Raw genomic sequence first — 23,895 nt, forward strand, 5'->3', positions numbered from 1 at the left:
CTTCAGGGACTTAACTAACTATATGTGCAGCTATGCATGCTGTCTCTGTGTAATGGAAAGTGGGAAAGTTGACTGAATTTTATCCCTAAACAAACTCTGGTTGGATGGTTGTTGGTACAGCAGCTCTGCAGAGAGGAGTGTCAAGTCAGCGAGCAAGACAAATGCCAGGGTTTTGATTACACCTTCAAAATAAAAGCATGGATTCGCAAGCGTTAGCTACTGACTTTGCATCTCTGCTACCACCATTTAGAACCAACCAACAATCCGAAAGAAATGGAGATGTCAAAAATTACAATCTTGAATAATTAGCTGAAGGTGTTAATCTGTCTTATATGTCCTACATATAAGGAAAAAATATTAATTTAAATTATCTGGGGTTGGTGAACTCTCCACCTCGCCATACCCAACAAGCTTGAATCTTTGAGCAAAAAATTGACTCTTAGATAGCTGGCATGCCTTACATGGCTTTTCTGTCGTACTTTATGGTTGACAACAGTTTTTCTTAGGGGCTCCAACCAACTGTCATTTTCTGTACTGATTGATCTACCAATCACATACCTACTGGTAATAGTTTTGTGTATTAAAAAATCATAAAGTAAAACATTTGCCCTTTGGAATCTCCCAGAGCTGAAGGTGGAGGTTGATCTATCCAACCATTAATCTAAAATCTAAATCTATTCACAGTTTGTTTCATATATTTGTATCATATATGAGAGAAAATGAGCAATTCTTCACATTTGAGAAGCTGGCTATTTTGTAATTGATTATCTAAATAACTGCAGATGAATTTTCTGTTGATCAACCATGTTTTTTTTTACTTAAACACATTTATTTTTCTTCACTATTGTTTCACCCAACATACTGTACATCAACTTTTATTTTTTAAATCAGTGACTGGAAGATGTTTTTGCATTGTGGGTGACTTCATAGACCTCTTAGAACGGCAGGTCAGGGAGGTCGAATGAGTGCTTAGTGTTTGAGGGGTTTCTGCAGGGAAGAGCTACTATGGAGGGAGTTCTGCAATTCTGTCTGCTTTTTCTGCAATGTGGATCATTTGTACTCATTTTAGCCAGACCTGATCATGACACAACCACAGTGAGATCCATTGTGGATTCAGATGCAGCTTTTACTGTAACTAAGAGCCTTTTTCCTGCAGGGAAAACCAATGCCACTGAGGTTCCCACCACAAGATTCAAAACAAGTTATAGTGAGGCAACAACTAAACTTCCCAAAACCACCACAACTACTGAACATCTGACTGAAGACACTGGTAAAGCAGTGGAGAGAGCAGTCACTGAAGAAGAAGAAGGTCCTTTGGAATTAGGTGAGTAGACATTATTATTTAACATTATTTATATGTTGGAATGTTAATGCTGTTTTTTTTATCCCCACTGGAAACACAATATTTCTGTGGAACTTTTCAGTGTTTTGTGGTATTCAATAATGAGAAGATTCAAGATCAAATTAATCTCTTAAACATTCTTACAATATTATTTTAAGGCCTTTATAGTTTTTTAATGTGATGATCATATTGTAGCCTAATGGAATTTGTGAGAGGGCTCTCTACTAGATTTAGAAATCTTCTTTTTAACAACCTGACTAATTGTTCACTATTTTTCCAAAGCTTTTCCCAGAGACAGCCATGCTGGTAAAGTTTACAACGTTGTACATGTTTTAATACAAACAATCAGAACTTCCCCTGAAAACAAAGTAACCAGAGCTTTGATCTAAGGAGTAAATGTGTTTTGATGATACATCTTTAGAAAATGTGCCAACAAATCTACAAAGTCTGAGCTGGTGGGGATCTGAGATTAAGAAATGTTCCTCAGCTCCCTCAGATCAAACCCCAACATGTCAACGGCTCAGGTGCGGTTAATGATGGCGCCTCATGACTAAATAACAGCAGGTCAAAGTGTCTTTTAGGGTTCCCCAAAGCCAATATTTTTTCAGGGTGTACAGAGAGCTCCGTTCTGTTTTTAGCATATCTGTGGTCAGAGAGTCATTGTCCGAGGGTTGGGGGAGGATATGTTTCACATTCTATCCTGTGTGCCGTGAGACATTTCTACTGATGAAAACCAGATGGACTGTGTGATGTTTCAGAGCAAAAAAAAAAGAAAGGAACAAGACCCCTCACACTCCTCAAAACCAATGCTGTGATGTTGTTCATGCAGAAGAAGAAGAAGACATACTTTATTAATGCATCCAGGGGTTTCACACACACAGGCCAGAAATACACACATGTACACACAGGACCTATACACATGTATGGAGAAATGTCAGAGCGAGGGGGCTGCCATGTAGTAAGGGAGCCCTGGCCAGTTAAGAGTTTGGTGCCTTGCTCAAGGTCACCTTGGCAGTTGGCAGGGGTTGAACTGGCACCACTCCAGCTACTCACTGGTCCATGCTGGACTTGAAATGGACACCCTCCAGTTCCCAACCCAAATGCGGCAGGCATTAATTCAACTGTAAACTCAATGAAGCTGCGGCTGCAGCCCAATGGCTTTAATGTAGATGTAAACATCTATAGCCAAAAACTCATTTCCATTAATCCAGTATCAGGTTTGAAAGCTGGTTTGCACTGCTTGCTGTAGCTTTCCACTGTATACTCTGTTGGTGGTCAGTGAAACTATAACTTTCAAACCAATGTTAAAGGAGTAGTTCAAAACACCCTTATTCCATTTCTTGCCGAGAGTTAAATAAGAAGAATGATGCCTCTCTTGTGTATTTCCATTAAATATGAAGCTACAGCCAGCAGCCGGTTAGCTTAGCTTAGCTTAAAGACTGGAAACAGGGGGAAACAGCTAGCCTGGCTTTGTCCAAAGTTTAAAAATCCCCTGAGCAGCACATCTAAAGCTCACTGATTAACATGTTGTTTGTTTAATCCCTAACAAAACTGATTTGAAAAAATGACAAGTTGTGTTTTTTCTGGGGGTTTATGTGCCAGACTGTTTCTAGGCAGGGGCAGTGACTTCCTTCCTCAGTCAACATTATAGGTTATAATAGTAGGGAAGAGCCTATTTCCCACTGCTTACAATCTTTGTGTTTCAAATTTAACAGACAAACACATGAGAGTGCTATCAATCTTCTCATCTAACCCTCAGCAAGAAAAGTGAATGAGCTTATTTCCCAAAATGCCCCCATTTTTGTCCTTTTAAAGTTTTATACAAAATGGTTCTTCCTGGTTTACTCTACATGTATGACTAATTCATATGATCTTTAGTCATGTTCTACAAGGTATGCATGTTTCCTACTGTGCATAAATTGGTTTGCATTTTCGTAGAAAGGAGGTCCCCCAGGAGTGTTCCGGTAGCAAAGAAGTCCAAAAAGATCCTGAAGAAACCCAAACTCTTCACCAAGAAGCCAAAGGTTGTTAAGAAAGCCAAACCTCAGGCCAAACAAAGTGTGAACCAGTCAGGGGCCACGGAGACAGTCCTACGTATGTATGGGGATTAGCCCTGATGGATACAGTATGTCAATCAGACAAGGGTCAGATATTGGTGGCAAATAGTTTTAAGTGCTTTCATTAGCTTTAAACATGTTGGGTTTACTGTGTTAAGACAGTTCAAGTGGTCTCTGGTAATGTTTTGACTCATTAATACTTTCTACACCAACTTATAAAGGTTTAACAGGAAAATGAAGCTCACTGAATTGTCAGTAAAGGTAAACCCACCCAGGAAAGCATCAAACAAACCATAAAACTATTTGCTAATTTAGCACTAAATTTAGACCCAGATCTGATTCACGTGGTTCCATGCTGATGCAACGCATACTGTATATCTAAATGTAAATACTATAAAGAATTTTATTTCCTCTGCTGCTTCAAAACATACACTGATCAGCCATAACATTATGACCAGGTGAAGTGAATAACACTGATTATTCCGTTAGCATGGAACCTGTCAGTGGGTGGAATATATTAGGCAGGAAGCAGGAAAAATGGTCAGTACCTTTCAAAGGTGATCCAAGGAAGGAAAAGTGGTGAACCGGCGACAGGGTCAGGGTTGTGCAAGGCTCATTGATGCACATGGGAAGCGAAGGCTGGCCTGTGTGGTCCGATCCAAGAGATGAGCTACTGTAGATCAAATTGCTGAAAAAGTTGATGCTGGTTCTGATAGAAAGGTGTCAGAGTGAATGGGTAAGGCGCCCTGCCACAAAGCAAAAATGGTTAAGGAATGGTTTGAGGAATGCAAAAACAAGTTGAAGTGGTTGACTTGGCCTCCAAATTCCCCAGATCTCAATCCAATTGAGCATCAGTGGGATGTGCTGGACAAACAAGTCTGATCCGTGGAAGCCCCACCTTGCAGCTTACAGACTTAAAGGATCTGCTGTTGACGTATGGGTGCCAGATACCACAGCACAACTTCAGAGGTCAGGGCTGTTTTGGTGGCAAAAGAGGGACCTACACAGAATTAGGCAGGTGGTCATAATGTTATTGCTGGTCAGTATAAGCTTCACTACTGTGATGAAGGAAAGAACAGACTCACCACAAAGAAGACTGGGAGAATAGTAATATTTTTCTGATATGAGTTCAAAGAAATTTTAATTTAAATGATAAAATAATAATATAAATAATAGTATATTTTTACTATGCTTATTTTATGAAGATGTACTCCTTTCAGTTGCCAGTGATATTGGTTTCTTTCTGAACATTACCGTCTGCAAAGTGTTCCATGCAGCACACCGAATATGTGACAAAACAATCTCTTTCAACCACATGATGCTGTCTTCATTGGTGAACAAAACTGGTGTCATCACTTGACCTAAGTGTGCAATGTAAAGCACGTTCCGAAAGAGCTAGTAAGTAGACCTGTGGGTTGAGATTATTTTGCCATACATACAGTGTTCCCCTGGTCAAGAACGTCCATACTCAACACTGGATATGCGCTTTAAATATTAGCTCTAAAATATAGATTTGTCCCATATCTTATTTATTTTCTGGCCTCTGCAGACATTATAAATATCTCATGTACTCTAATTTGAATTTTCAAACACACCTTTGATCTAATACCATTGTAAGGACATTCATTATGACACTAAACCTTAATCCAAGTCCTGAGTTTTGTCCCTACAATTATTGTCATACAATCAAAAGCACACACACATATATGATGCTGTTGAGATTTGGTGTAATAGTGTAGTTTGAATTTTCTTTAAGTCTCTGTTTTAGCCTTCCGAGAGCTGCAAGTGGTCTACCAGCTGCTTTGTGTATTTGCCCTTTTATATGTTTGTGTACATATCTCATGTTTTACAAATCAAATTCAAAGTAGATGCATGCAACTTTGTGTGTGTGTATTGGACCAGGAACTGAGCCAACTGAGGAAGCGTGTGTATATAGAGCATGTCTATATATAATGTATGTATGTAGAGTAGAGAGAAAAGTCAAAGTAGAGATTGGCTTGTGGAGGCCGGGCAAGAAATAAATGCTTAGGAAGCAACTTGTCATGTCAAATCAGAGTTGAAGCTAAAATCTGTTCAGGCCTGTCAGCCAGTGCTGGAGTTAGATTAACTGTGAGTTAAATGCCAGAAAAATTACCATGTTGGGAAACTCAGTACCAGTGTAAAAGTAGAAAGTTACAACATGACTCAGTGATGTCTCTGTGAAGGTTCTCAGTCATCCAGGTCATAGTTATCCAAAGAAGGTTAAAGTCACGGGCAACTGGACTTGGTTGAAGATACTTACTCATCCAACAGACAGCTTCAGTTCTGAAATGACTTGTAAGGAAACTCAGCCATTTAACCTCTCTGGGGTCGTTTGCCAGGATCATCAATACCGCTGGTTCCTTAGTGTTCCTGGCTGTGGTAACGACAGTCGTTACGGTCGTTAGAACCACCCGTGGCCAAGTCTGAACGACCATCGTTGGTATCTTCCCCTGAGGCCAAGGTAATGCTTGTTGAGTTTCCTGGGATGTGATGAAAGGACAGCATTGTACGTGGGATGGTGGCGTAGACCCCCTCCTCTGTTCAGCGACGGCTTCTCGACCCTGGTGTAGATGGCTTCCTTGACACCTCTTTCAAACCATCCATCTTCTCTGTCTAAAATGTGCACCTGGTGGTCCTCAAACGAGTGTCCTCTGTCCTTCAGATGTAAGTAGACTGCAGAGTCTTGACCTGAGGAGTTGGCCCTTCTGTGTTGAGCCATGCGTTTGTGTCGTGGTTGTTTAGTCTCCCCAATATACAGGTCTGTGCATTCCTCACTGCATTGGACCGCATACACTAGATTGCTTTTCTTGTGTTTGGGTGTGCGGTCTTTGGGGTGGACCAGCATCTGTCTTAGTGTGTTCTTGGGTTTAAAAAACACAGGGATGTTGTGTTTGTTGAAAATCCTCCTGAGTTTCTCTGTTACTCCAGACAACTATGGAATCACAATGTTGTTGCGTTTGACTCAGGGGATTTTTTTGCAGTCCTGTCTATTTAAGAATATCAAATCACAAAAGACAGTTTCTTGGTTTTGTCATGAAAGAAGTTCTATAACCACTATAAAAGTTTCCAAAAGAAGATAAGTGTCCTGTCAGTTTGCCATGACCTGAACTTCAATTGTTTGGTTTTTAGTGTTCATCCTAAAGGTTCTAAACAACTTGAGCGTTTAGAATCAAGTTCAGAAAGAGACGCTGACATTCACTCCCTAATCCAAGGAGATTGTTTCGAGTCCCATTTGTTTGAAACCAGATTTACATATAAATAGTGGAAAGTTTGGCATGGAACAAGTGCTTTGTTTTTACCGGCAACATGTGGCCATTTAGAAAGCACTTGTGTGTGTTATGGCCCCTAACTCCTGAAGCATCAGGAAAAAGACAGTATTCCTTGAGTTATGAATAGGGATCATAAAGCTGGAAGGTCATGTTGAGGAACCTAGAGAGATAAGACTCAGGTTTGGGGGGATCGTTTCTCGCCGAGCTCCATCTTCTCCATGTGATTCCTTTTAAGAAAGAAGACTTCAGGAAACAAAATAGGGTTTTGGTGAGCGGATGCGAAAACTGAGATAGACAGGAGAGACCAGGTTACTTAAATATATTGTTGGTTTGAGTATGAGTCTCTGGTTCTTTGTTCCTTAAAACCATGTAGATAAAAACACAAGTTTTTACCAGGCAGAGAACAATTAAAGAGACTGTACTTGTCCCCCAAACCAACATACACCGATTTCTATTCTCTCCCAGTGAAATTTATTTCCCCAGATAATCAGCTAGGTGGTGGACTACTTTAATTTCCAATAAATTGAATGTCTTTCTCTTCTGGGCAGCATTGTCAGTTTGCCAAGTCTCTCTGGCTCAGCTTTAGTAGTTTCAGAAGTTTGGCAGGAATCCACCGGTCAACAGTAACAAAGAGACATTCCTTTTTACAGCTCAGCAACATTTTGAGTCACAAGCTGAGGTCCAGCAGGACTACAAGGCAAAAGGAGGAAATGGTCTTTAAAGGAAATGCCACCTTCATTTAACATTCATTTAAACTGCTACTATACCTTGGCCTAAGACTTTTTAGCAGCCAGTAAAGCTTCCTGGCAGGAAGAGGCAGTTTGAACTGAGCTGAACCCTCCAGACAATGAGAGTCTGTCTGAGGCTGAGCAGCAGAAGACGCAGGACAGGTTTAAAGAAACCGTCCACAAGAGAGTTGTGCTTTCTCTATTTCCTTTTCTCCTTTTTACTTCTCAATTTGCTTCTTTAGCTTCATTTGCAACTCCATCAATGATGGAAGACATATTTTACTGAAGCTAAAGTCTCAACACCTGAATTTGAAAAAAAAACAAAACAATTAGAAGTGAAAACATAAAGTAATCCATCATCTGATGTTTTTGATCATGGTTGTCAAACACATGTCTCTAATGTCTCTCTCTCGAATGAGAGCTGGTGATATATTTACATAAAGTTCATACTCCTCACGCATTCAGTCAATCTTCATGCTTTTGTTTTGTTTCTACACTCATTTATTCAGCTTCTTTCTTTAATGTGTCACCTTTCATTTGTCAGTGAATGCATTTGAGAAATATCCTTTGGTGTTTTATAATTCATTTGTGTTATAACATTAAAATATCTAGACAGGCAGAAAACCTGAATTTATTTAACAAATTTCACAGGAAATGGGTGCGTCTTTGATTTTTTTTTAGTTTCTGATTTGTAGCTGGCTTCTCTCTCAAAGTTCTTATGAATACAATCTTGTAACCTTGACTTATTGTATTGATGACTCAACTGAATTTCATGCTATATTAGCAGGTCTTTTAACACTGCACAAACTAAACTACACCTCTGGAACACTGGCTTCTTCTTACCTTGCTACTCTTTTCAAATGTTTATTACCATTTCTATTCAAATGGTAAATAAATCCTTGTTAATTGTGTCAGAATGTCCTCCACTGGGTCTGGAGTCCCTGAAGGTCAAAGACACTCAGCTGAGAGCATCTTCCTACCAACGCAGAGGCCTGGGGCCTCACCGTGGCCGGCTCAACATCCAGGTAACAACACAGACTTAACAGAAAATCAAAATCCATTACACATTATACACTACAGAGTATGACATGTACAATATGACTCACTGTTTACTGTGTGTTGCAGTCTGGGATAGAGGATGGGGATATCTACGATGGAGCCTGGTGTGCTCAGTACAGAGACAAGAAGCAGTGGCTGGAGGTCGACGCTCTGCGACTGACTCGCTTCACTGGTGTCATCCTGCAGGGTCGCAGCTCCATCTGGAGGTCAGTACTGAAGGTTAAAGGTTATACAGTGGCAGTGTGAGCACTGGGAAATTTAGTTTTTGGAGCAAAATGAAAATATATTTTTAATGTTTAAATACTCTCCCAAAGAAATGGCTTCAACTACTACTATGAGTGTAAACACCTTCAAATTACACCTAAATACAATTAAAATCTTTGTCTAATAACGCAAAATTAATTATTTTTTCCTGCACTGTATGTTTTGGTATGTTTTAAGACACTTAAATAGTGTCAGGTAATATTTTATGATTAACCCTATAAATCTAAACATACCTGTATATAAATGTGTAATCTTTTAACTAATGGCACTTACAGTATTTTGTATCACATGCGGTATGACATGTAATGAAAAACTACACGTGTCTGGTTCACACACAGCTGGAACATGGTGTATACCTACAAGGTGCAGTTCAGTAACGACTCTCTGGTCTGGAAGCCGTGTATGAACGGGACTGAAGAGGCTGTGAGTGAATATATTGTTTTCCTTTCTCAACATACAAACTGTAGTCCTGTCTATCTGTGTTCCTTTCCCCCCCCCCGTCACATCTCACTTTCCAAGCTGGTCAGGTGTTCAAACCATGTGACGTCCTGGTCACAGGCTCGCTCATCTGTGTTTCAAGGCTTTTGGCATAATGGCGGTAACACTTTCCCTTTCACATTGTCTTTTCAAAAAGTTTGCAAAAATAAAGCAATGTTTCACATATGCTGGTCATTTTCTAACATGCTGGTTTGACAGTAACTGATCATTTTAGGACATTTCCTGGAAAGGTGAAGGCTTATAGGCTACTGTAATTTAAGGGAAATTGGAAAGTGTTAAGTTTGTCTGTACTTGCTCATGGACATTTTAGATAGACATGGGAAGTAAGATGGAAAATAGTTAGATTGAAATTCTTTTTAGATTAAATTACATATTAGATTAAAACACATTTCAAACAATCCCTAATAGCCTCTATGAACAAACCACAAAAATACTTAGGCTATTAAATTAATTTAATTGAAATCCAATTAACCCTTTACCTGCCCTTTTCAACCACACTGGGAAATTTTGTGTGTTAAACAGTTTACCCACATGTGCCTTTGTCTTACAGCAGCAGTGTCAGTAAGGACAGGTCAGACAGTAAATCAGTAGGCCTAATTGAATCAATATTTTATATAGACTAGGCTATACATAAAAGCAGCCATGACCAATCAATTCAATTAAATTCAAATTAGCTTTATTGGCATGATTGTATAACAACAATATTGCCAATGCATCATACAAACTACATAAGAACAATCAACCCCATACATTTCATTAAACAAGTAATTAAAGCGTATGTGTGTTTGTGTTAAAAAAAAAATCCAAATAAAATAAATAAACAAAACGGTAAGCATGTGTGTGTTAAAAAAAAAAAAAAAAAATTAAAAATCAACCAACCAATCAACTAGTCCATATACTCACAGACAGGTGTTGCTGTGAATTTTATTATGTGACAACAGCTATGGTTCAGGTTTGGTTAGGTTGAGGCACAAAGTATGAGAAAGATCGTTGTTTTGGTTAAAATTACTTGGCCACTTTGTTAAGGTTGGGGGACATTCGTTGTCATGGTTTGAATAATAAAGACGCGGTTATAGAACTGCCATGTTGGCCTAATGCTTTAAAAAACAACAACGTTTATTGTGACAACAGCAATCTCCTGAGGTGAAATTCAACATTTCGTTGATTTCTCCCGTCCACCACGACCGTTTGTCTCCTCCCGTGAACTTCGTGGCTGGACAGTGTTGATGCAGATGATGGAGGACAGCGGTGAAATAAAAACAGCTGTGACTCGGAGCACCTCCGACCCCGACTCGGTGCTTTTACCAAAATCCCGTTATGAGCGACGGGCAGCGGCGTTGCGGTTTGTGGCAGAGACGGTGCTAAGCGAGGAGGAGGAGGATGAAGAGGAAGATCTCTGCGCTGACATCCTCTCCTGCTTTATTAACAACCTGGAGGACCGACAGTGGGAGAGCATACGGGAGAGGATGAGAGAACCAGTAAGGATGCACAAATAGACTGAACGTTACAGCCTTTTGTTTCATTGTTTATGGCCTACATAAAGTCTGCTTTGTGTTAAAATCTGTAACGTTAAGTTATAAAGCAGTTACAAAGTAGTTCATAGCTTTAACTGCATTTGGTTACCGTTTAACAGAAGCTAATTTAAACCAAAATGTCCAAAGTGCAGACGTTCTTCATCTTATTGAATCCGTTCATCAGCATGACCCACAACTTAGAATAAAGTGATTAAAAAGCACAGGTTGTGTTTGTGAATTTAAAGCAAGATTGAACCAGAATCTAATTAAAGTAAGTGAGTAACTGATTTCTATTTTTTTTTAACAGAAGCTGCTCTTAAATGTTCCCTAACAGTTGATATTAAACAGCTTCTCCTGTGCATTTTCCTCCAGCTGACACAGGCTCACCTGGCCCAGGTGTCGAAGAGGATCATCAAAGTGGTGTCCGAGCTGGTCTTCCAGCTGCTGGTCCCGGCCCTGGTGGTCCGTCTGCAGGCTGAAGACTTTTCAGAAGCTTCAACCGGCAAATCCTGCAAGTTGCGTAGCCAAAGTGCGGAAGAGACTCAGAGCCAAGACAGCAGGTATGGAGCCCTAAATATAGTTTGTTGTTGCACATTTTTGTTTTGAATGAGGCAGGTAGGAAGATCCACCTCTCACTAACATACCACTGCAGGGGCAAACTTAGTCCTTTGGCGGTTCTAGGTGGGACTTTGCTTCCATATCTTTGTTGAAGCCTTAGAAAGAAAACCAAGTAGGATAAAACAAAACGAACTTTACATGCGTGTTTACAGGTTCCTGGTATACAGTTACTCAAATAATCGAAAGATTAATCAATAATGAAAACTTGTTTATTGCAGCCCTAATAGATAATTTGTTTTTGCATATTTTTACATCATCTGAGGCTGTTATTTTTACTCAAATATGCAAGTAAAACGTTTACTGTTATTGGTACACTGGCTCTGTAAAAAAACACTTTAAGGAAAGTGCCAAGTGTGATTTAGCTAATCAATAACTGTTTGTTTGCAGATCCTCCCCTGAGATGCTGAGACCCTTCACTGAAGATCCTCTCCAGAAGTATATTGGAGTCAATGACGACGACGAATCATTGGGCAGCTCTGCCTCCCAGGTATCTGCCAGGAGCTCACCGGAAGTAATGCAGCAGGTGAACCAGGGTCTGTCTGTGCCTGCTCTCTACACCCCTCCTATTGAAAGCTCTGCTCAAGTGAGTGCAGAGCAGGCCCAGGAACAATCCTTAAGATCTGCAGGCGGGGCCCTCACTGAGGAGGCTTCATGGCAGGACATCGAACAGTTTTTGGAGCCGGCAACAGAGGAGGTGATAACGACTCTTATTAAAAGCTTGGACTCCTGTCAAGAGAAGACAGAAGCAGGCGTGAAGACAGAAAGCACTGCTAGGAAAATCCTACAACACCTGGTCATCAAAATGAGGCACTCAAAAAGGACCATTGAAGAGACAAAAGACAGGTGTTTGGATAAGTTTGACCTGAATAGTTTGGATGAATTTGGAATGGGTTACTGTTGCTGCTGCTGGTACCTGCACGAGAAACTTCCGAGCTGCATCAGCAAAGTAAGAGCAGCCTTTGGAAAGAGCCAAAAGGATGAAACACCACAGGAGGCAAGCCCTGAAGTCAGAGATGGATTACCTCTTCAGGGCGGAGCGATAACTTATCCGATGACTCTGTCCTCTCAGGAGGTCGTCAAAGACCTTTCATGCAGGAGGTTTCGTCGTACCAGCCAGAATGAACTGAGGGAATTCCTCATGAGGTCCCTGCTCAAGTTTTCCTTGCAGAGCTTCAGGTTACTGACCACTCATCCTATACCCTACAAGGCCTCCCTGGACCCTGTGGCCTCAGAGATGCTTGATACTGTAGTCGACAGTGTAAAACAACTGTGCCAGCCACAGCCAAGGAAATTTACCTTCCCATGGCAACGGAGTGAAAACACCACAGTGTTTGAGGACCAAGTAGCCTCCACAGCACTGATGCTAAAACTCAACTTGCAGGAGAAACTGCGGAATTTTTTAAACTTCTACAGAGAGGCATTGGAAAAACTAAAGGAGGGTGAAAAGGAAATTGAAAGGGGGGCTAGCATTCTATCCAGCAAGAGTGACAAGAGAGCTGAGGACATCCAGGAGAGCGGTGTTATGAAGAGCATCCACAGCACAGCGACTAGTCCATGTGAATCCAGCGTCAAGAGCATGACAGGTGTGGTGAGGTCTTTCCTGGATGACACAGAGCAGTCATTAAAACAAGATGGTAGCAGGGTCCAAAGCGGTGATGCAGCACTGACCGGACTGGAAGAGCTGATCAGCCAGGACAAGCTGTCCACCTTCTCTAAGATGCTGGCTGACAAGCTCACTAGCATGTTTCACCAACAGCAGTTGAGCCTGACTGAGTCGCTATATGGCAGCAGGAGGGCTTGGTCTGATTCAGAACTCTGCCGGCCGACAAGATGTCGTATTGATTTCATTAAGCCCTCTGAACAGGTGTACTTATTTGTTGAGGAGGCTGTGAAACGTCTGCTGTCATCGCTCATCTTCCCTCCGCCATCCTGGGGAATGGGTCACATGATCCAAGTCCAAAGCGGCGCCTCATCTGCTGCTAAATGGGCAGAGTCAGTCAAGAAGTATGAGGTTGTCATCAGTGTCTACAGTCAACTGATGGCCGACCAGGTGATGGGAAGCGTCAGCAAAATGCCTGCTGCCTCCAGGCTCCAGCAGGAAGTGGGAGGTCAACAGTCTGTGGACACCAAGGGCAAGGACACCGAGGATGAGGGATGTTCTCCAGATAAAGTACTTGAGCCAAAAACAAAGAACGTCATCATCCATTTCTTCCAGGAACTTCCAAACAACATCAGGAGGAGACGGAGGTCACTCACCAAAGAAGGCCTACAGAGGACGACAGACAAGTAATTTTAACAATCATTACCAAAGACTTCCCCCTTCACCCTAACCCCCAAACCCCAAACTCCACTCACACAGCCCTATACCCTCATCCCAACCTTCATCATCCCCCCATCCTCCCACCGGAGTAATTGTTAAAATTACTTGCCAGCTACACCCCCATATAGCCCAGCTGGCCCTAACTCATCTGTGGAAAAGCACCACATTGCAAATAAAGATAGAAAGAAATTAATTCAATGTCATCTGTGTTTTCCCATATATATTTGCTTTTTCCTGTGTTTATATATAATTTATATAAAATGATGTGGTTCTTTCTAAAACTGACAGTTGTGGTGGTTCAACAGGAAAAAAAAAAGATTCTGTAAACACATAACAGATAGGTTGATTATTTATACTTATATGAACATACTTTTTTGTAAATGTCATGAGGAAAGCACAAACAATGAGGATGCATGAAGGTGAAGAAGAATTACTCTGAAAATAACTGGCTTTTCCAGTGGAGAAGGGAATATGCTGAGTTTTGAGGAGTGTCTGGCTTTGCCCTGCATCCTTAAGTCACCACTTTAATACCAACCTGTTCTTGCTGATAAAGCTGCTGTGAGACAAGGGGACATGTGGGTAAACAGTAAAACATTAAACAGTTCATTAGTTGATCAACAGAAAATGTTAAACAATGTATTAATAATCTGAGACAAGTAAAAATGCAACACAGTTTTGGCTCCAGATTCTCAAATGTGAGGTTTTCAGTTTAATTCCATTGTACATTTAATATATTTGGGATTTTGACTGTTGGTCAGACAAAAAAGCAACCAGAGCAACTCCTCTGGATATAAATAGCAGCTTACACTCATTAACTCTTCCTAAATAAATAAATCCTTCTCATTACTTTTTTATTTCCAAGTTAAAACATAAAAATATGATGAGTGAGTACTGACTAACCACACCAAGTGAACACTCTCTATTTCTTATCTCAGAACATACCAGAAGATACCACAAAATTAGTAGGAAACTACTGGATTCATAAAATAAAACATTACCAATAGTTATTTTAATCTTTTAATTGTTAAATGGTTGAATTTGAACATTCCTGTACTACAGTTCTATGTAAATACTATACTATACTATACTATACTATACTATACTACAATCTGTGTTGAAAGTCCTACGGCAGATGCTTAATGTCTGTTTATGGAAGAAAATAACAAAGGGAAAGTCCTTACAGTGTAATTTACCCACAAACTGTTACTACCATTCCAACAAGGGCCTGTAACAGATGTTGACTTTGAATGAAGGAAATGTTTTAAAAGAAGAAAAAATATTGTAGTTTATACACATTCTTTTACAGCATATAAACAATGTAGCAATGAATGAATATTTGACATCCTTTTTGTTCAGAGATTTTAAATGGTAATAATGCATCATGTTGTTTTGTTATCTCCAAAGCCTTGGCGACAGGGCTGTATGATTGGTTAAATTAATGAAATTGCTCTGCCCTCCGTTTATTCAGGATGCCAAAACAGGTTTGGAAACGCTGAAGCCTTGGTTAGGTTTGTTTATTTGAGTGGTCTTTTAGGCATGTGTGCCACAGCCACAGCTGACCATGAAGAGTCAGTCATGCAAATATTTTTTCCATGGGGCATCAGACTGGATTAAATGTTCTCTGGAAACAAAGGAGTAAAAAAAAAAACCACATTTTCACAAGTCAGTTTATAGGTCTTCTTGTATTTTGTTGAGCACAATGCAAAGGTTCAGAAGAGAGGAGAAAAGAAGTACAAACAAAGTACATCTCAGAAAAAATACTTCAAAAACTATCAGAGCTAAAGAGGTTTGAAGGTGACAAGCATGCCCAAATGGAAGCAAACAAATCATGATTTGCAATAATATGCAAGTAATTATTGAGCACAGTGTTTAGCCTCACAGCTAAATGTGTCTTCTCAAGAGCCACAGTGGAGATGGACAGGAAAAATTAGGCAAGCAGAAAGAGGTATGACATCATGATGAAGGCCCCTGGCTGGATTTAAAGATTGTGATTTCATGTTTTGCATCTTAATCCTCTTGTCCCAAGATTCTCTCAAGATTCCTTGTATTTCCCCACATCTCCTTGTGCTGCAGGTATTTGAAGGAAACCAGGATACAGAGACACCTGTCCTCGCCCTTTTCAACACTTCCACAGTGGCCCGTTACATCCGGATCAACCCACAGACCTGGTACCAGAACGGGACACAGGGAAACATCTGCCTGAGAGCCGAGGTGTTGGGCTGCACACTCCCAGGTACAGGAAGCCAACTGCTGGAAACAGTGTTTTTGTGCAGATGTAATTGTCATCATGTTTGGTTGCTTCAACACCAAGCTTTCACATTTAATAGATCCAAATAATATCTACGCGTGGCAGACAGAACCCCCAAAGTCTAAAGACAAACTGGACTTCAGACACCACAACTACAAGGAGATGAGAAAGGTAAGACACAGGATGTTCTATCATCTGCTACTGAGATTTGACTTGTTTTGGCCTGTACAAAAAAGCTTTGCCTTTAAGAAATATTTCCAACCATCCATCATCAACCGCTTATCCTGCATACAGGGTCGCGGGGGGGGCTGGAGTCAATCCCAGCTCAAGAAATATTTTTTATAAATAAAATTCAGTCCCATGTTGACCTACCTGGTTTTTGTAGTGAGTATAGGGAGCGCCCACAACGTGTGTGGTCTGGTCTCACACTAACCAAAAAATAAATATTATGGAAGGTTTCACTCCTTCATGGCGGCGTCCTCACCGTGCTGCCCTACCAGCGGTCGGTTTGGAGACACTGTCCTGCATCTGATGGTCAGAAAACAACCCATAGACAGAAACTCAGATCCACATTCCACATGTGAAATAAAATTCAGCACTCTAACACAACTTACTGTAGATAGGTCTGACATAAATGCAAATTTGTGGGGGGACATGTGACACACGAAAGTATCAAGAGTGTTTAGGACACTTCCGAGCATGTTATTGTGCATGCTTTCAGGTTTATGTTGAAAGGTTGTTTTGTGGCTTTTATAGTTAATTTTCATGTGTAAAAAACTGTATTTTAGACCCACTGCTGGTATTCAATCCCACGCTTCCATGTTCTTCTGCAGTGTACTTTCCCACAGACTATCTTCATCACTAATGACCACAAACATAACAAATGAGAGAATACATATCAGAATGAAGAAGAAATCTGTCACGAATGTGTAGAGAAGAAACAGTTCAGAAAGTGGAAGGGACTCCCACTTTCAATTCAAATTCAAACCTTGTTTTGAGTCTGAAACATGTTCATACTGTCAAAAGACAAAATGTGGTAAAGTTTAAATAATTAATAATAATAATCTGGATTTTTGATGCATTTAAATGAATTAAATCAAATAATTTAATCATCTGTGATAAAAAAAAAATGTACAGCTCACAAACTCCTTTCTTAGAAAACTGTTTCTGGTAGTCTAAACTAATTTTTGTTGTTTTTTTGGTTCCCCAGTTGATGAAATCAGTAAACGAGGCGTGTCCTGACATCACCCGCATCTACAGCATTGGGAAGAGTTACACAGGTCTAAAGCTGTACGTCATGGAGATCTCTGACAACCCTGGAAAACATGAACTGGGTGAGATACACTGGAGACAGATGTGAACAGTAAACTTTCAAAATGTACCAAACCTCCTGAAAAGTAAAAATCTCAATTCAAGGTTCATTGTGGTTTATCTCTAAAATGTAGAAGATCCAACTGCAAGTTTCCTCATTTTCATCAACCAAAAGCAAAAAATATTGCATATCCGATTTGGTTGTTTCATAAGTTACCGGTTAGTTAGAGAAGCTCGATGAAATAATTTCTGAGCAGTTCATCCTCAAAGAAAAGCTTCTTTAACAAAAACTAGTCTCCACTGCTTCAGCTCCAATGAGAGGAATCATTGAATTTAAGGAAGGACAGATGCTTTGCAATCACATGGTAATCTGAGGGGTGAGAGGGTTAGAGGGGGACTCCCACAGTGGCTGCCACTGTGTCCCAACCCTCCAAAAATACACACAGTCCAGCACTGTGTGAAACATCAACTGATACAGACCAGAGTTGTAGCTCCGAGGTGTGCAAATGTTTCCTTTGGCCTCCTCAGCTCTGTCCACATGGCAGCAGAGTGGAGAGGTTTTCCCGCCAAAACACGTGGCAGAGAAGGCAGCACGAAGAAGCAGAAGAAGACAGTTCATGCTCGTCCATTCGGTCCGTCAAATTTGTATTTAGTTTTCAAATGTAATCTGTGCAAAAAAGTAGATAGATAGATAGATATTTGTTAGGACTTGCTCTCTCTATGGTAGACCTACATACAGACTATATGTACCCATCTCATTAATTAAAGATGTATCATTTTATGCACACGTCCTGATTGTTATATGCAACAAAATCTGGACAATCCCAGACCAGCCATGTCTCAGAACCACCATGTGTGAAACTCTTCTTAGAGGGAGATGAAACGCCTCCTCATAAACACATGTGAAGAGGATGTGTGAGATTTCAGAGCTGCCTGTCAGTCCAATGTATGCAGACCACAGAGGAAACGGATCCAGGAGGAATTTTGAAAGCAGAGATTGCGTTGCAGTTTTACAAGCTCTTCATTCAATATGATGCTGCAGATATGGTGATCTGCAAATATGGGATTTCCAGTAAATATGTGATGTTGCTTGTTCTATCTGTATTACCTCACTCTGACTGTGGAAAATGTATAAAACAGCAGTGCTCTTAACTCTGTTCCTGTGTCTGTGTTTTGGCGCCCTCTGTAGGAGAACCAGAGTTCCGGTACGTTGCAGGGATGCATGGGAACGAGGTGCTGGGCCGAGAGCTTCTGCTCAATCTAATGCAGTACATGTGCAAAGAGTACAAACGAGGTGACCAGCGCGTCGTCCACCTGGTCAAAGAGACTCGCATCCACCTCCTGCCCTCCATGAACCCTGATGGATATGAGATGGCCTTTAAAAAGGTGCCTGGGGATGCATTTAGAGTGTGTTGTAATGTCCCCGATGGCTCCAGACTTGATAATATAACAGCAAAGGCTCCCTTTCTTTAATCCGCAGGGCTCAGAATTAGCAGGTTGGTCTCTGGGTCGTTACAGCTATGAAGGTATCGACATGAACCACAACTTTGCTGACCTCAACTCAGTGATGTGGACCGCCATCGAGCTGGAGACAGACCGGTCCAAACTCATCAACCACTACTTCCCCATCCCTGAGCAGTACACCTCGGAGGAAGCCTTTGTAAGTTTTATGTACACACGTCACACACACCATCCTCTTCTTGCAATGTTTTCTCTCAAAAAAAAATAAAATCCTCCCTACTTATCTCTTTATCTTATTTCTGGTCTTAGAAGTGTTTAGATATTTGATATTTAGGTTGACAGGAACATTTTTAGGGCGGTATGGTTTTGGCCCTTCAGTGTCTCTCTTTTTTCCCCCTTTTTTTCTGTTGCTGGTAGCAACAGGGTTTGTGAGGAAACCAGTCTTATTAGTACTGCTGTTGAGACCCTCAGTAAAATTATTTGTGTCTTTCTTTTCTTTCTTTCTTATTTGTTTATGTTTAGGATTTTTTTTTTCTTTTGGTAGAGATGTGTTGAAATGATGTAACGTCATTGAACTCACCTTAACATGTGTAACAGGAGCCTGAGGATATGCCAATCAAGCACAGTGTGTACACGTACACACCCATGCAGCCCTGAGAAGAGGTCCAATCAGGCGAATAAGTTAAATCACTTGTGTGTGTGGGTAGCATGGGTGTGCATTCTGCGATTAAAAACAATAATTTTAGCATGTTAACATGATGATGGTGCTCAAATGTAACTCTAAAACACAGTTGGAGATACTCATGGACAGAAATCCACAGGAACATGTTTAATGAACAATAAAAGAAACTCGTTATACTCAAATGCGTTGTCTGACTGAAGCTACTAGAACAGAGGCTACGTTTAAAAGGAGTGTGCCATCTGCTCTCTACTGATCTGGTGTGATGAAAACAAATATCTAAAAAGTAAAAAATGTGTATTAACAGAATCCCGACTATCTTCTGGCTGTACATATTTCACTATACCTCAAACTCCAACTTTAGGTGGCGTCAGAGACCCGCGCTGTCATCAACTGGATGCAGAACATCCCATTTGTTCTTAGTGCTAACCTCCATGGTGGAGAGCTGGTGGTCACCTACCCGTATGACATGACCCGCGACTGGGCACCTCGCGAGCACACACCCACTTCTGATGAAAGCTTCTTCCGCTGGTTGGCTACAGCGTACGCCAGCACCAATCAGGTTAATCCTCTTCCTCCTGTCACTTCCTGCTCTCATTTTTAAATCATCCTCTTCAGGAAAGTGACTAAATGAGGGATTGGATGGCAGTGGCACCACTATGTGCTTAACATGTTCCTGTATCTTATATAATCAGGTGATGTCCAACCCAGACCGGAGGCCTTGCCACAACAAGGACTTTCTAAGATACAACAACATCATCAATGGAGCCGACTGGCACAACGTCCCAGGAAGTACGAATGTGTGCTTTTCAAAGTAAACTTAATTTGATCCATTATGATTTAAAGCTGTAATTCAAAAGGTTTTTAATCTGATATACAATTATTATACTCATGTGTATAGTTGCTTTCCATATTCTGGTGAGAGTTGGGTCTGTCCTGCATGTGACAATCTCACTGCCCTCTAATTTAACCTATTTATTAACCCTCAGTCCCATTGCTTTAGTGTGACTTGCTCGTGAACCAATTGGTTTATCCAACTGTCAATCAGCACATCAATACTCTCGCTCCCTACGAGTAAAGTGAAGTGTCACGCTTGGTCTTATCCACACCTCGTGTATGTTGTTCTGGCAATCCAAGCAACTTGTGTTCTCCAAGGTTTGGTTGTTTTGGTTGGTGACCCATAGGAGGCTGTAAGGATTTCACTAAATACTTGTGTAGGTTATTTATTGGTTATGATGTGAATAATTCAGTCTACGTGTTGTTCTCTATGAAGACATAAAGGTTAGTGATGTGGATTGACTGGAGCAAAAGTTGATGTTTTTCTGCCTGTTATCAGTTAAAGATGTTATTATAAATCGTTGAGTTTCTGCCAGTTTCACCAAAACCCCCACAGACTTGTTAGATTGCTGTTCTGTATTGAACTGTCATATTTGACACCCTCAGAATTTTATATACGTTTGTAAATGGATTTAATATAATAGATGAACCTAAAGTAGTCATGTATAATCCATCACACCATTCGAATGCAACTCTTTACATCCTTGTTACTCTGAAAAAGAAAATGTGCAATGCATCCAAATTTGAAGCTAATAGGAGACTTTGAGAATGAGCTAAATGGAAGTAGAACAAAAATTGCAATTTTTGGCCTTTGGACTGAAGGATCTTACCATATAGTCAACTGCTGGTATTTCATCACAGTGAAACAGCAATGAAATAAAACAACTTTACAGAATGGCACTTGATGATGTTGAATGTGGAGGAAGTGACAGATTACAGCTTTAAGTCCAAAATGAGATAAACACCTTAGCAGGAAATCAAGCCTAACCCTAGCCGACGCCATCAGAGAAGACAGCTAAATATGAAAATATAAATTTCTGTTTTGTTTCTTTTATTGCAGGTATGAATGATTTCAGTTACCTGCACACCAACTGTTTCGAGGTGACGGTGGAGCTGTCATGTGATAAATTTCCTCATGCCAGTGAGCTTCCCATCGAGTGGGAGAACAACAGAGAGTCTCTTCTGGTTTACATGGAGCAGGTCTGGCTGCTTTGGTTGACTTCTGCTAAGATGTAGATTGTTTTAATCATCTCTTCTTCCTTAATGCCCCCCCCCCCCCCCCCCTTTTTTTTATTGTTTTCTACTATATCTTAATATCCCTCTTCTTATTATACTGAACATCCCCTTCTGGCAAACAGAGATGCCTCATCTGGTTTTAAAAGCATCTCATATATGTTGCTTTTTTCAGTGCATTGACAGCACAATTAAATGGTAACAGCTCTTTATTTTTATTTTTTTTTAGGTCCACCGTGGAATTAAGGGTGTGGTTCGGGACAAAGATACAGAGGCGGGTATAGCAGATGCCATCATTAAAGTTGATGACATTGATCATCATATTCGATCAGGTACCGTCTTACATCTCATATGAGATATGAAATGAAAACAAGGTCTTGTGATTAGAAAACTAAAGAAAACCTTCTGTACATATGGAGCTAATATATGAAGTTGCAGGTATTTTACATTTTACTCCTCTTTCTCAATTGTCAACCAAAAAAACACTTTGTAAATGGAACTATTACAAAAAATTGTCTTACAAGCAAATTTGATTCAATCAATTTGATTAATTCCTGACACACTTATATATACACATCTTACGGATTATCCACTTTAAATTGAAGCTGAATAAAGTGCTTTAACAGTACAAAGGTCAAGGATTTGGGGATGAACTTCCGCCTTGGCATTTTATTTAACAGTATTTTTTTTAAATTGTTTGTTTTCATTATATCCTAGTTACTTCAGTGGATGCTCATGGTCACAGCTCAATGTCAGGCTTTCTTTCCTTTTTCAGCTGCTGATGGCGACTACTGGCGGCTGCTGAATCCCGGTGAGTACCGGGTGACAGCCGGCGCAGAGGGCTACTACCCCTCCTCCCGTAACTGCTATGTCATGTACGACCACTATCCCACAATCTGCGACTTCCGCCTCACCAAGATGTCCAAACAGAGGCTAAAAGAGATTTTGGCGAAGGGGGGGAAACTCCCCAAAGACCTGCAGCTCCGGCTACGACAGCTACGCATGCGGAAGCTCCGTGTCACCACCAAGGCCATGAACCAGAGGCGTGCTGCTGCGGCTGCCAAACGGGCAAAGAGGGTGTGACGATGATGAAACATAGTATAAGAACAAAGCAGGACTTGGTTCAGTTCACACTGCGTTTAGAGACACCCATCTTAACTGGATTCATGTCAATTTTGCTTTTTTTTAAAAAAATTTTAAATGCTGTTGCTCCATTTCAGCAACATGCTATTTTACACCTGTACACAAAGACACGACAAACCAACTGTTTCATCTTCTGCTGTGGAGCAGCAGAACAACTGAAGAGACAGCTTCTTTCTTAAGAAACATTTATGGCTGTTGATGAATCACATTACATGTCTTTTCCATGTATCAGGCTAAGTTGTTATGCTGTCAGCAAGATCACAAGTTAAGTTCTCAAAAACACAATTAAAATTAATTTTTGACTCACACCAGCCACTTTACTGAAGACAACTTCCTGTATTGTTACTATATATTATTATATGTGAAAACTTTTATACAGTGTTGTTGGGTAAAGTGTTGACTTTGAGCTTTAAATGTTTTCACATCCCATTTAGGAATTATTTCTACACTGTAACAGAACCTCAACATCACTGTACTTTTTTACTTTACACTGAAATTAGGCACAGCTTTACATTCATGGTCACAGTTTCAATTCAAATTTATGTTGTAGGAATATTGAGCCAAAAAATAAAATGTGTCATCGTCTAAATGCTTTAGCAACATACTAACTTTATCACTTAAATATGTTCATAGAATACTGTTTGTTTGTTTATTTAAAAGTTTAAAAACAAACTATACATTTCGGGATTATTGTACTGCAAAGACACATGAAGCTACTCCAAAAAGTATCAAGTAAAACAACCAACAGTATGTAAGGTTTGTGGAAAATCTTGTATCGTGAAAAGGAGTTATGTTTTTAAAGCAATACAATCCCAAACTCCTGCAGAAAGTAAAGTATTATGTAGTGTGAACATTTGGCCCATCCTGCACCAGACTGCCAGCGGGAGGCAGTAGGCTCTTCTTACCAGCCCAATCCAGACCCAGAACCAGTGTCCCACTTGACTCCTCAGGCCTGGACTTTTGCACACAACCACGTGAGCTATGATGCAGCATGAACTGATATTTTTAGAAAGATTTCTCAGATATACAACTGTGATGCATGACAGAGCTTCAGTTCTGACACAGACATAGAAAGCCATGACATAAAGATAGTTAAATAGACTGCAGCAAATTCATTTGTAAACAGCAAAACATCTGTTCTGAATGATTTCTTGACATTGTGACAACCTGTCTCTACATACTTTAATTTCATCGATTGAAACCGAGCAATTAATTTTCACTGTAGAAAATTATAATGAATTTGCTTGCACTCGTAAACCCGAAATAAAAATATTAAAAACTTGAATCCTGTAG

At 40.3% G+C, this 23,895-nt stretch overlaps 2 protein-coding genes across 3 annotated transcripts; both read left to right on the forward strand.

Moving 5' to 3' along the window:
- Positions 1 to 951: 951 nt before the first annotated feature.
- On the forward strand, positions 952 to 23,892 carry LOC119888518 (probable carboxypeptidase X1). Of its 2 annotated transcripts, XM_038699106.1 has the most exons (15): positions 952 to 1,324; positions 3,281 to 3,436; positions 8,333 to 8,442; positions 8,543 to 8,682; positions 9,079 to 9,163; positions 15,764 to 15,923; positions 16,018 to 16,109; positions 17,149 to 17,272; positions 18,439 to 18,635; positions 18,730 to 18,909; positions 19,754 to 19,951; positions 20,085 to 20,181; positions 21,287 to 21,426; positions 21,689 to 21,791; positions 22,235 to 23,892. In XM_038699106.1, the coding sequence occupies exons 1-15, from the start codon at positions 1,006 to 1,008 to the stop codon at positions 22,540 to 22,542; spliced, it is 2,409 nt and encodes an 802-aa protein (XP_038555034.1). In that variant the 5' UTR covers positions 952 to 1,005; the 3' UTR covers positions 22,543 to 23,892. The 2 variants fall into 2 exon arrangements, with proteins under 2 accessions (XP_038555034.1, XP_038555035.1); XM_038699107.1 differs by lacking the exon at positions 3,281 to 3,436 and having other exon boundaries at positions 953 to 1,324.
- On the forward strand, positions 10,060 to 13,888 carry LOC119888519. The gene is made up of 3 exons (XM_038699108.1): positions 10,060 to 10,716; positions 11,125 to 11,312; positions 11,758 to 13,888. Exons 1-3 carry the CDS (start codon positions 10,465 to 10,467, stop codon positions 13,658 to 13,660), a joined length of 2,343 nt encoding a protein of 780 aa, XP_038555036.1. The 5' UTR covers positions 10,060 to 10,464; the 3' UTR covers positions 13,661 to 13,888.
- Positions 23,893 to 23,895: the final 3 nt, after the last annotated feature.

The sequence above is a fragment of the Micropterus salmoides genome, unplaced genomic scaffold, assembly GCF_014851395.1.
Source record: "Micropterus salmoides isolate LMB-PRFRI ecotype aquatic unplaced genomic scaffold, ASM1485139v1 Ms_hic_scaffold_5, whole genome shotgun sequence".
Classification (NCBI taxonomy): Eukaryota; Metazoa; Chordata; class Actinopteri; order Centrarchiformes; family Centrarchidae; genus Micropterus; species Micropterus salmoides.